This window comes from Lissotriton vulgaris, unplaced genomic scaffold, assembly GCF_964263255.1.
Source record: "Lissotriton vulgaris unplaced genomic scaffold, aLisVul1.2 SCAFFOLD_1018, whole genome shotgun sequence".
NCBI lineage: Eukaryota > Metazoa > Chordata > Amphibia > Caudata > Salamandridae > Lissotriton > Lissotriton vulgaris.
In genome coordinates, this window is record NW_028246283.1 from 439,091 (window position 1) to 451,499 (window position 12,409).

Genomic DNA, 12,409 nt, shown 5'->3' on the forward strand with positions numbered 1-12,409 from the left:
GGAAGCTTTGTGGATTGGCTCGAAAGGTGGAGACATCAACCTTGATAGAACTAGGTTTAATTCCCACGGAGGAGAAGGATTTCGTACAGGGGGATACACCTTCAATCCCCGGAGGAAATCCTTGACCACTGGAACCTGAAAGAAAGACACCTGGTCAGGCGACTTCCTGTAAGCCACAATAGCTGACAAATGCACTCTAATGGAAGCGTACTTTAAACCAGCTGTTGCGAGTGAAAGGAGGTATGGTAATATGACGTCCTCCTGCCCCTTAATCGGATCCAAATGCTGATCCCTACACCACAAGTAAAACCGTTTCCACTTGAAGGCATAGGATGCTCTCGTGGACGGTCTCTAAGCCTCCTTTAATATGCTCATACATTCAGGCGGCAGGTTCAAATGTCCGTATTGCAGGACCTCAGGAGCCATGCTGTTAGGTTCAATGATGGGAGGTTGGGATGCATTATCCTCCCGTTCATTTTGCTCAACAGGTCTGGTCTGCAAGGGAGTCGTTTGTGTGGACACACAGACAGATGTAGAAGGTCCGGATACCACCACTGCCGAGGCCAGTCTGGAGCAATTAGGATCATCTCCATGTTCGTCCTGAGGAGCTTGGACACCACTCTCGGGATCAGAGCCAGGGGAGGAAACGCGTACGCGAACATCCCTGCCCAATCCAACAGGAGAGCATTCCCCAGCGTCCCTGGTCTGTGGAACCTGGACGCGAAGGCGTGGCACTTGGTGTTTTCGTCGTCTGCGAACAAGTCTATGGACGGACGCCCCCAGCAACTAAAAAGTTCTTCTACTACCTCGTCGTTTAGCACCCAGTCTGGCTGATCTTCGAAGTGCCTGCTGAGTGCGTCTGCTTTGACGTTCAACTCGCCCGGAAGATGCACCGCCACCACTGAGACCTCGAGCGAGGAGCCAATGCCATATTGTTTGAGCCTCTCGAGACAGTGGGCGAGATCTTGTGCCTCCTTGCTTGTTCAGATAGAACATGGTTGTCGTATTGTCCGTCTGAACCAGGACTGAGTTGGATGTGATCGCTGGCAGGAAAGCTTTGAGAGCCAGGAATACCGCTCTGAGTTCCAGCATGTTGATGTGGTATGTCTGCTCCTGCGCAGACCACCGGCCCTGAATCTGAAGCGGACCCATGTGTGCTCCCCAGCCGTGCAGGGAGGCATCTGTCACGATAGATAGGGATGGGATGGGTTGATGAAACGGCACTCCCACCATCACATTGTGTCTCCGAGTCCACCATCTGACGGACTCTTTTGTCGCCTGGGAAAGATGGATATGGTCCTCCCAACGACCTGTTGCCTGGTCCCACTGATCCTCCAGGGCCTGTTGCAGAGGACGCATTCTCAGCCTGGCGTGTGGGATGAGAAAAATGCAGGACGCCATGGAACCCAGCAGAGACGCCACCTGTCGTGCTGTTGGAGGACGAGACTCCAGCAGAATCCCGCACTTCAGGTTCATGGAAGAAAGTCTCTCCTCCGAAGGAAACGCTCTTCCCACGCTTGTGTCCAGAACGGAGCCTAGGTAGTGGATGGATTGCGTAGGCAGCAGGACTGACTTCTCCAGGTTCACATGGAGGCCGAGTCTGTGAAGCTGTTGCAGGCACAGATGCAGATCTTGTGTTACCCGTACCGGGGATGGACCCTTCAGGAGCCAGTCGTCCAGATATGGGTAAACGAAGAGACCCTTCTTGTGAAGAAAAGCCGCCACCACCGCCATGCATTTGGTGAAGACTCGTGGTGCGGACTTGAGACCGAAGGGTAACACCTTGTACTGGTAGTGTTTGTGCCCCACGACAAACCTCAGGTACTTTCGATGTTGCTGCGCAATCGGGATGTGAAAGTACGCATCTTGAAGATCCACCGAACACATCCAATCTCCAGCTTGTAGAGGAGGACATATTTGGTGAAGCGCCAACATGCGGAACTTTTCCTTGACGATGACCTTGTTTAAGAGTCGTAGGTCGAGTATGGGTCTGAGTTTGTCCTCCTGATCTTTTTTGGGGACAAGGAAGTATCTGGAGTAAACTCCTTTGCCTTTCAGAGCGCGAGGAACCTCTTCTATCGCTCTTTTTTGCAGCAGGATCGCCACCTCTCGACGGAGCAAGCTCAGCTGGTGAGGGCAAGAGCTCTTCGGAGGAATGCTCTTTGGAAGAGCGCGGAAACGTATCCTGTAACCATTTCGCAGTATATTCAGCACCCACTGATCTCTTGTGATGCTGACCCACTCCTTCAGGTGTTGAGATGCACTTCCTCCCACCGGAGTGGGCAACGGTGTCAGAGGAAGCCACTGTTCAGGCCTTTCCTCCTCTCGGGGCGTTGGAGGACTGCTGGCGGCCTCCTCTGCCCCTGCTGGGTTTACCGTGAAACTGGGGTTTTCCCTGAGCTTTGTTCTGCGACCACTGAGGGGTTTGAACCCTCTGCTGGGCCCCTCTCCCCCTGTTGGACTTGAAGCGGCGCTTGAACTCCTTCTTCTTCTCCAAGCCCACCGCCTTCACCGTGTCCAGCTCAGTCTTCATTCGGGTCATTTCCTCGTCTGCGTGTTCCCCGAAGAGGGCAGAACCCGAAAAAGGGAGATTCAGAATCCGATGCTGGGCATCCGGCTTCAGCCCTGTAAGGCGCAACCAGGCCGATCTTCTGGCACAAACTCCATGGGCATAGGAATGAGCCGACAGCACCGCCCCATCCGCGGCCGTGCTGATCATCTGGTTAGCCACCAGACACCCCTCCGTAACAGTTTCATCAAAGTCCTGCTGATCCTCTTTCGGCAGCTTCGCTTTGAATCTCTCCATCGAGTCCCATAAGGCCCTGTCATACCGACCCAGGAGTGCAGCTGCACTGGAGACTTTAAGAGTGGAAGCAGCAGAGTTGCAGACCTTCCTACCCCAGGAGTCTTGGGTCTTGCTGTCCTTATCTGGCGGGACTGAAGACGAACCAGCAACCGCATGTGTCTTTCTTGCCGCAGCCACGATGACCGAGTCCGCCGGAGGGTCAGACCTCACAAACACCGGGTCAGAAGCCGCAGGTTTGTATTTCTTCGTAATGCGTGCTGGCACTGCTCTGATTGAAGCCGGGGTCAGGAAAACGTCCTTGACCGGATCCAAAATCCCTGGTACCAGTGGCAGTCGAGGTCTGGAGATGGCCTTTTTGTGTAATGTTTCGAAAACGACCGTCGTCGTGACTGGAGGAACAGACATTTCAATGTTTCGTTTAAGCGCACCTCTCTGCAGAACGTCCAGGTACGTGCCAATATCATCCACAGGGGAGGACCTGGACGTTGGACTGTCTGTTAAAGTCGGAGAGTAGTCCCTCTTCGACGACCTGGTAGATGAAGTGGAAGAGGTAGACGGGGTACGTCTATGCCGATGGTGAGAACTGCGTCCCCGCTCCCTCGACTTCCTGGGACGCTCCTCCCGTCTAGGAGAGCACGACCTGACCCGATCCCTTGGACGATGGTCTCTTCCAGGCGACCGCACAGGAGATCTGCCCCGAGGGACAAAGGCCTTCCGGCCATCCAGTCTAGGGTCTTTTGCAGGCGATCTAGATCTTCCCCGACCATCTCGCCTGGCTTCCCTTGTAGGCGAGCGGGACCTCCTTGGCGCTCTGGAGGGCAGATCCACAGGCGTTGAGCGCCTGGGAGGGCTACGTTTGTCCATCTCCTCCACCAGGTCCAGGAGAGCTGACCTGTGACGCGGGCTGGCATATTCCTGCATACGCCTGGTAGCCCCATCGTCTCTCCAATGGTCCAGGGACTGGTACCATCTTGGCGACAGCCTGACGCATCCCGCAGAAGGGTCTGGCCAACGTTCAGGAGTCCTGTGCACCGGGCTTCTAGATCTGGAATGTGCAGTAGAGGAGCCCGAGGACCGATGAGAAGAATGGTGAGAAGCAGATTCTGTCACCATGATGTCCGAGCGCCTCGACGTCGAGCGCTCACTTCTCGCCGCTGACCGCTTCCGAGGGGTCGGGGGATCAAACAACCTCGACCCCGAATGGCCATGGGAATGTTCATAGTCTCTCGACGTCGAGCGGCGACGAGCAACCGCCGACGGAGCCTTCTGCCTCGACGTCGAGCGATGGTGTCTGGTCGTCGACGGGGACCTCAGCCTCGACGCCGAACGTCGCTGACCTGTCGCCGACGGAGGCTTCTCTCTCGACGCCGAATGGCCTGTCGTCGACGGAGCTATCTGCCTCGAGGCCGAACGGTTATGGTCAGTCGCCGACGTAGAGCCATGTCTCGACGTCGGATGCGTGTGTGACGACGGCGGAGGGGTATTGGGCACCCTCGACGCCGAACGCCGCTGCCGCACCGACGGGGACCGCGTCCTCGACGCCGATCGACGAGCACCCGTCGACGGCGGAGTCACCTTTCTCGACGCCGATCGTCGCCTGGTTGACGACGGCGAGGTGACGTCCCTCGACGCCGATCGTCGCCTGGTTGACGACGGCGGAGGGGTAATGGATCTCGACGCCGACCGTCGCCCGGTTGACGGCGGCGGAGTAGCCTTCCTGGACGCCTATCGCCGCCCGGTTGACGACGGCGGAGGCGATTTCGAAGATGCCGCCTTCGATGACGTACCTGGCCTCCCTCTCGACGGCGACCCCGCCGTCGACGGCAGCTTCCCAGACGAAAATCCTTCCTGTGGATCTGTTCTCAGCGCCGAGCCCGATGCTGAGGTAGAAGGACGTGAAGACTTCTTCTTTGAAGACGAATGGGCCTTCTTGGAGCCCTTCTTCACTGGAGATCTCCCTCTTGAAGCTCTGTGGGCCAGGCCATAAATCCGAATTCTCTCTCTGTCCTTGAGAGTCCTGCCTGATAGGTTCTCACAATGTGGACAGGTTTCAGGATCATGGTCATCAGGCAGGCAAACAATACAGACCTCGTGGCTGTCTGTCTTGGCCTTCTTGCTGTTGCAAGAGGGACATTTATCAAAAAGAGATGGCATTTTCGAAGTAAAATGCCCTCCAAAACTGCTCAAAAAAGGCAGTATCTTACTTGACTAGGTGGTAGACGTCGAAGTAAGAGCAAAAAGCTTGAAAAAGAAGCAATTTTTCTATAGAAAATCAGAAAATTAGTGGAGCTGTGTAAACCAGGGTCCTTCACTGAAGGAGCCGGAAAGAACAACTGCCACTCCTGAGGCATGATGGGATTCAGGGGGTCATGAGTGCCTTAAAGGCACAGTGTCAGTTTTTTGTTATTTAGCTACAGGTTAGCTTTTCAGTCTGGTTAGACTGTGTGTTTGCAATGCAGCCTGGGAGCTTCCTATGCTTCCAGTGAGTTCTGTGAATTTCTACTGCTTTATGAGCATTAAAACAATTCCTAAACAAACTTGGTGTTGTTTTCTCCTGTTTCTAATGCTTATTATTCATGTATGGTGGAAATTCTTCACAGCATATTTCAGCTCTAATGTGATTTGGCTGCTATTGCTTGTTTTTATATATATATGGTTTATATATATATGTGTATTTATATGTGGGGCACATATAATATAGTGTTTCCGGGGTCCCGCACGTAGGCGGGAATATTCTAATGCTTATGACTATTGATGAGGATCCCCTGGAAGAGAACCAGAGATTCCCACAGGACCCCAAACACGTCTCAGGGTTATGGTTATTCAATCAGCAACTATCTTATTTTCAATATATCCTGATGTCAGTTGACAAATAGATCCAAATATATGGAGCAATGTGTGGGATGGATGGGTGACGGTACAACGCGTACCGTCACAACGCGTGCTGTTACAACGCGTCTCTTACAACGCAAGTCATTACCACGACTTGCGTTGGGGGCGCGGATATCGAATAGTATAATTTACTATATTAACACCAGTCCCCGTGGACACTAGGGAAGGTGTTGGAATAGTAAATTTACTATTTTTAATCTTCTAGCGCCCTCCAGCGCAAGTCGTGGTAACGACTTGCGTTGTTACGGACGCGTCGTAACAGCACCGCGTTGAAACATCCGCGTTGTAACGGATGTTTCCCGTGTGGGATACACCTGTACTAGTTGGATGGCACCTTTGAAAGCTTAAGGTAAATAAGACCATTGTTCTAACATTGTGTTATAAGGAGTAGAGAACTCGATCAGTGCTCACTGCAACCGAAAGCAAGTGAATGGATTTACAGGCCGCGGGCTACGTTTAAGATTAAAGATTCGCTTGACCACTGTATTTTGGATGCTCTGCGGTTTTCTCTAAAAAGTCAGAGAGATTCAGTCAATCTTAAAAAGGAGTCCAGCTGGGATTCCCCGTAGGCAATAATGCGAATTAAACAATTCCAGCATATCTGGGCAGGCTTATCAGTGTGCCCTCCAAAATATTTCAAATATAATAAATAGTTGATGAGGTTGTGTATGTTTGCAGTATGTAAATAGCAGAAACTTAGCCAAAAGACAGTGGAGCATTGTACTGGGTCAAACGTAACAATGCAATCAACAGATGGAAGAGGTAGCTGTTTTATGGGCACAGAAAGGACTGTCATTGCTTTGTGATGTAGTATACTTCAAAGAAGTGAGTATTCTGCTCTTTTGCAAACTGAAGCAAGGTTGAGGGAGGAATTGATGGACAGAGGGGATGTTGTTCCAGACCCGGTTTGCATAAAGGAAGAATGTCTGTTGCCAGAGATGGTGAGCTTGTCAGCCAGCTAGGTGGAGGGCTGTTCGTTACTGCACATAGTTATGGAGATGGTGTGGGCCGGCAAGGGCAGCCAGTTCCATAAGGATAGGAGTAATATGGAAATGTTTCTTCAGGCCATGAAGGAGGGCTTCTTTGGCATGCAGAATGCGCTTGAGGGGGCGCCAGTGCAGATTCTGGGTAACCATGGTCAAGGTTATTGCCACATCCAGAAGCAAGCGTAAGCAAGCCTGAAAGCAGTTAAGGAGTTGCTTTGTGGGAGAAATGGTTTTAGTTACTTAAGTAAACAACTGGTTCCATGCCATCTCGGTTTTCTTTCCAATTTGTTCTTTAAGGATGTGGTTTGCATCCAGGATGAGTACAAGTGAATTGGAATTTGGTGAAAGTCACTGGTTTAATGGTTTACTTGCCCCAATAGGAGAGAAATCTGTCAGATTCACTATGTAATTGAGGCATGCAAAGGGTGCGACAGTTACATAAAAAGAACAACTTTCTCATTGTAAGAGTAAAAGCACCTGGGCTCCGCAATGGCTATTGATGCAATTACATAGTTCTGCTCGAGTCACACAGTTAAGGCTTCATGCCTCATATTTCCAAAGAAGCCCTCTGAATCGAAGCCCATTACTAAAAATATAAAAGTAACAAATACTTTAATACATCACCATTGTTCATTTAACTGATAGGTGGTTATGGCAAAGGCAGCCTATAAAACCGACACTGGAGAAAATATTGCAAATGAAAGCTGCTACTGTCATGGTGCATCCAGTTCCATGAATTACAAGCACAGCTTACCGAATTTTAAATTTCTATATCCTGTTTATTACACACCAGTAACAAGGCATAAAAGTTATCAACCTACAAGTCCTAGGAATATACTTTATACATGAAGCCTGTAATGGCCCTCAATATGTTTGAATATTGAACACAAACATTAACATTGCTTTCTAAAATGTTCTATTATGAAATTCCAGCCTTCCATGTAATTGTGTTGATGGATTTGTCAAGGATATTCCTAAAACAGACCTGAGATTTGCCGCTTTGACGCTGTTGCTGGTGATGCAAAGAATGGCTCTGACTTGGGTGAGTGCCTTGGAAAACTGACTGGCAAAGCGCAATGAGAGGGCAGAAACATTCATCAGTTTATTATTCAACTGATCGTGTCAGAGATATCTACTTAGCATCCTAACTCGGGTTCTTCAACTATAACACCAAAACATTAACAAATATGGCTAGCCAGATAGTCATGGAACCTTTTTTTTGTGGTTATTTGGTGATCTATATTTTTCTCAATTACAACCTAGGGCCACATTACACATACTGACTCGGGGTGTAACAGCATATGTGCCGATTTTGTAAGTTGCAAGGGTACCTCAGTATTACAGACGGGGCCACAGATGCCTGTGGGCCCCTTCTGTAATACTGATAGCGTGGGCCCACATGTAGTGCCAGCGATATCAAGAAAGGGCGTTCCCTCCGTTGCATGGGGGCGCAGTCCCATGCAAATGAGGGAATCACTGCTTCTGCGCCAGCATCATATTCTGGACAAGGGCAGATAGGCAAACATTCCTTTAAGGGGGGCGTTCTTTCAGTGCACCTCCTAAAGACAGACCTCTGGGGGGGCAGGAAAAGTGCTGCCATGGAACCCCCAGACATCCCTTTCCAGGCAAATGCAGTTACTCACTGCACCTCCTTGCAAGGGTATCTTTAACACCATTGAAAGTATAGGAAGGTGCTGTAAGCCATGTGAAACAAAGAGCGGTTTTGAAGCAGCAGCTCCATATTTCACTTGAATGAGTGGCACCTGGGCAGCGCGTTCACCGTAATAGGGCACACTTTCCCCGTTCACGCTGTCACACCGGTTTGAAGGTGCGCCATGACGCAGACAGGGAAAGAATGGCTCTATGGTAATACAGGCCCATTAATAAGATAGGTCTGAGATTGTTATAAAATGGTACTATTCATTCCTGTGATACAGGGATCGATATGAATATCTATATTCTTGTCATTACTGTGAACTGAGGTGAGAGGGTTGAATTTTAAATCTGCTGTTTCTTTTGTTCTTTGCTGTCGCCTGTAATTTAAAATATACCTAAACTAATAATAAAATAATTTGGCTTATGGTTTGAAGTCGTCAAAGTTCATGTTATTCAGACCGGTTTGTACTATGTATTGGTTGCGGTTCTTGACAAATAACAGGAATTCTCTCAAAGGGTACGGCTGGAAGTCTGTACTAACCGCAGCTGCACCAGGAAGATGCACATTGATGGGTACTAAAATGCACATAAGATGATCTGATCTCAGTCTGGCATTACATTTTCATTCACACTCAGGCACATGTCATGAAGCGATACAATTTCTAATCGTCACGGTTTGCTCTTTAAAACAACTTGCTGCAAGATGCTTAATGAAAACATATAACATTCAATTTTTTTAACTTTGCTGACATTTCACATTAGCACCAATCACTGCACCCTAACAAAATCCTTATTTGTAACAATATGGCTATCAATATAAAGCATATTTGTCAAGTACCCACAAAAGTAAATTGGCAAACGCACGTATACAGAATAAAACAGCGTGCCGCACAGTACAGTACCTCTTCTTTCAACTGCTCCTCTGATTTGCCGACCCAGGCAACTTCAGGGTGAGTATATATCACAGACGGCACAGAATTGTAGTCCATATGCACAGCGCCTCCAGCCATTCCTTCAACAGACAGAATACCTTCATCTTCAGCTTTATGGGCGAGCATAGGCCCAGCCACAACATCACCAATGGCGTAAATACTGCGAGCAAAGACAAAATTATATTGGTAGCAAAAACACAAAGAATAGACCTCCACCTGAAAGCTATAGCTTTCATTGCTAATATGATGTCCTATTGTGAGTATGTAAAAAACACAAGGTGTCTAGTGCCAAATGTTCCTCTACTGGAGAGCAATTTTTTAAAAGTCTTGTCATAAAATCTAAGAACTCAGTTGGACACGATGGTCTTCTGTTCTTGGGAACCAGGGATTACCAGACATATAGTCTCTGAAAAAAGTTTTCTACAGTGTGTTTAACTAGCAAGGCGAAGAAACAAAATCAGTCTGAAGGACTTACAAGTTGTCCGTGCCATGAAAGTATTCAGAATCATAGTTTTTTGGACTAGAAAAGAACATTTTAAATTGAAAGTAGAAATATGAAGAAGAAAAAACCTCCAAAAAGAAACTAGTTTGCAATTTGGGTAACTTTGAAATGTATTGAAAAATTTCCTTAAAAGCCAATGAGGCTTGAAAAGGACCTCCAGCACCAGGAGCTCCTTCTAGGATAGTGTATAAATGTAATTTTAGAAGTCACCAAGAGCAGTTCTAAGTGACGTTGATGAAATAAAGTAGAGGCAAGAATCAGCATTTGCTTGTTTCCAGAGATCATGGGAACATGCTACTCAGCATACGTCTGTTAAGAAAATTGAAGCGTCTACTTTCAAATGGCACAGTCACACAAACCAAGGAACAAACCATACGTGAAACACACAGGAAAATTCAAGATAATATCTGCCTTTTGACAGAAATTAAAAATCAACTATGTCATCTTAGCCCTGAAAGGAGAATTGTATTAAATGGGGCACCTCTCAAATCAAAAAGATTTATTCAAGCCACAGTAAATGCTGATGGCTCTTAACAATACCTCTCTGGGAGGCACCATACCCTAGAGTGGTGTTCTGCATTCCAGGTGAACAAGAATATATTTATTTATTTTTGAAATTTTTATTGCGCAAACAATTACCCAAGGGTGTCTCGGCGCATGTGTGAGCTAGCAGGACCGCAATAATAGAGTTCACTGATCAAACATCCACGTCTTTAAGAGCCTACGAAAGCTCATCAGGTTGGGGTCATTTTTGATATTTGGTGGCAGAAGGTTCCAAAGTTTTGGTGCCGCCACTAGGAAGCGTCTGTCTCCCCAAGTTGCCGTTCTGGTGCGAGGTACAGGTAGGAGGCAGGTGTTGGCAGATCTCAGCAGTCTTTTGGGAGTGTACAGCTGAAATGCCTCAGTCAGAAACTTGGGTCCGCTGCCATGCACTGCCTTGTAGGCAATGCAGAGGGCCTTGAATTTGATTCGGCTTTCTACTCTGAGCCAATGAAGCTGGCGAATGGCGAGAGTAGTGGGCTGACGGCGAGGAATGTTTAAGAGAATTCTAGCGGCCGCGTTCTGTATGGACTGTAGCTTTGACAGCACAAGTTTCTGGGTGTTGAGAAAGAGGGCATTTCCATAATCAATTTTGGAAAATACCAAGGTGGTAACTAGGGTCTTCCCGGCAGAAGTGGGGAGGTAAGGCAGCAATTTCTTAATTTTCTTTAAAATAAAGAAAGCAGAGGAGACAACCTTGTTGACATGAAGGTTGAAAGTCAGCTTGCTGTCGAAAATGACTCCCAAATTCCTCGCCTTTACCACTGGGACGGGTGGAGAGCCCAGCTGGTTAGGCCACCAGATGGAAGACCATTCTGGGGAGAGGTTGCCAAAGGTCATAACCTCGGTTTTATCCGAGTTGAGCCTTAGGCAGTTGGAGGACATCCACATACTGACAGCAAGCATGGTCTCCTGAAAATTGGCTGCCACCGCTGTGCCGTTCTTATGGATCGCCAGCACCAGTTGGGTGTCGGCCGCGTTCTGTATGGACTGTAGCTTTGACAGCACAAGTTTCTGGGTGTTGAGAAAGAGGGCATTTCCATAATCAATTTTGGAAAATACCAAGGTGGTAACTAGGGTCTTCCCGGCAGAAGTGGGGAGGTAAGGCAGCAATTTCTTAATTTTCTTTAAAATAAAGAAAGCAGAGGAGACAACCTTGTTGACATGAAGGTTGAAAGTCAGCTTGCTGTCGAAGATGACTCCCAAATTCCTCGCCTTTACCACTGGGACGGGTGGAGAGCCCAGCTGGTTAGGCCACCAGATGGAAGACCATTCTGGGGAGAGGTTGCCAAAGGTCATAACCTCGGTTTTATCCGAGTTGAGCCTTAGGCAGTTGGAGGACATCCACATACTGACAGCAAGCATGGTCTCCTGAAAATTGGCTGCCACCGCTGTGCCGTTCTTATGGATCGCCAGCACCAGTTGGGTGTCGTCTGCGTAGGAAGTTAAACGCACCCCGTAGGCCTTTATTACCCTCGCTAAGTCCGCTACGTAGATGTTAAATAACGTGGGACTTAGCGAGGAGCCTTGTGGTACTCCACATGGTAATGCAGAGACGGGAGAGTAGAAGTTACCCAACTTGACAGTCTGGGTACGGTCGGCCAGGAAGGATGAAATAAGGTCTCTAGCCGAGCCGTCTATCCCCAGAGCTGTGACACGGTCGACCAAAATAGCATGGTCGACCGTGTCGAATGCTGCGGACAGATCCAGAAGAATTAGGATGGCCGCACCTCCCTGATCCATGATGGTTCTGATTTCATCTGACGCTTTTATTAAAGCAGTCTCCGTCCCGTGTCCCTTCCTAAAGCCAAACTGCGTTTCGTCTAAGAGATGGTGAGTATCGACGAACTCTGAGAGCTGTATATTCATCAGGGCTTCGCAAATTTTGGCAGGAAAGGGGAGACAGGCAATGGGTCTGTAGCTGACCAAGGCGGAAGGATCCAGGGAGGGCTTCTTCAAAAGAGGCTTAATCACTGCCTTCTTCTACGGGGCTGGATAACAGCCGGTATGAAAGGCAGTGTTGCAGATTTCCATAAGTGGGTGAGAGATCACCTCACTTAAATTAGCCATCACTGCAGGAGGGCATGGGTAAAAG

General features: G+C 48.6%; 1 protein-coding gene across 1 annotated transcript in view; it reads right to left on the reverse strand.

Annotated features, from left to right (window-relative positions):
- Positions 1-12,409, reverse strand: part of LOC147666007 (dihydrolipoyl dehydrogenase, mitochondrial) — a 193,208-nt gene that overhangs the window by 58,175 nt on the left and 122,624 nt on the right. The window contains exon 11 of the mRNA XM_086949329.1: positions 9,243-9,432. Coding sequence (XP_086805455.1) covers positions 9,243-9,432 — 190 coding nt within the window. The remainder of the gene's footprint in view (positions 1-9,242; positions 9,433-12,409) is intronic.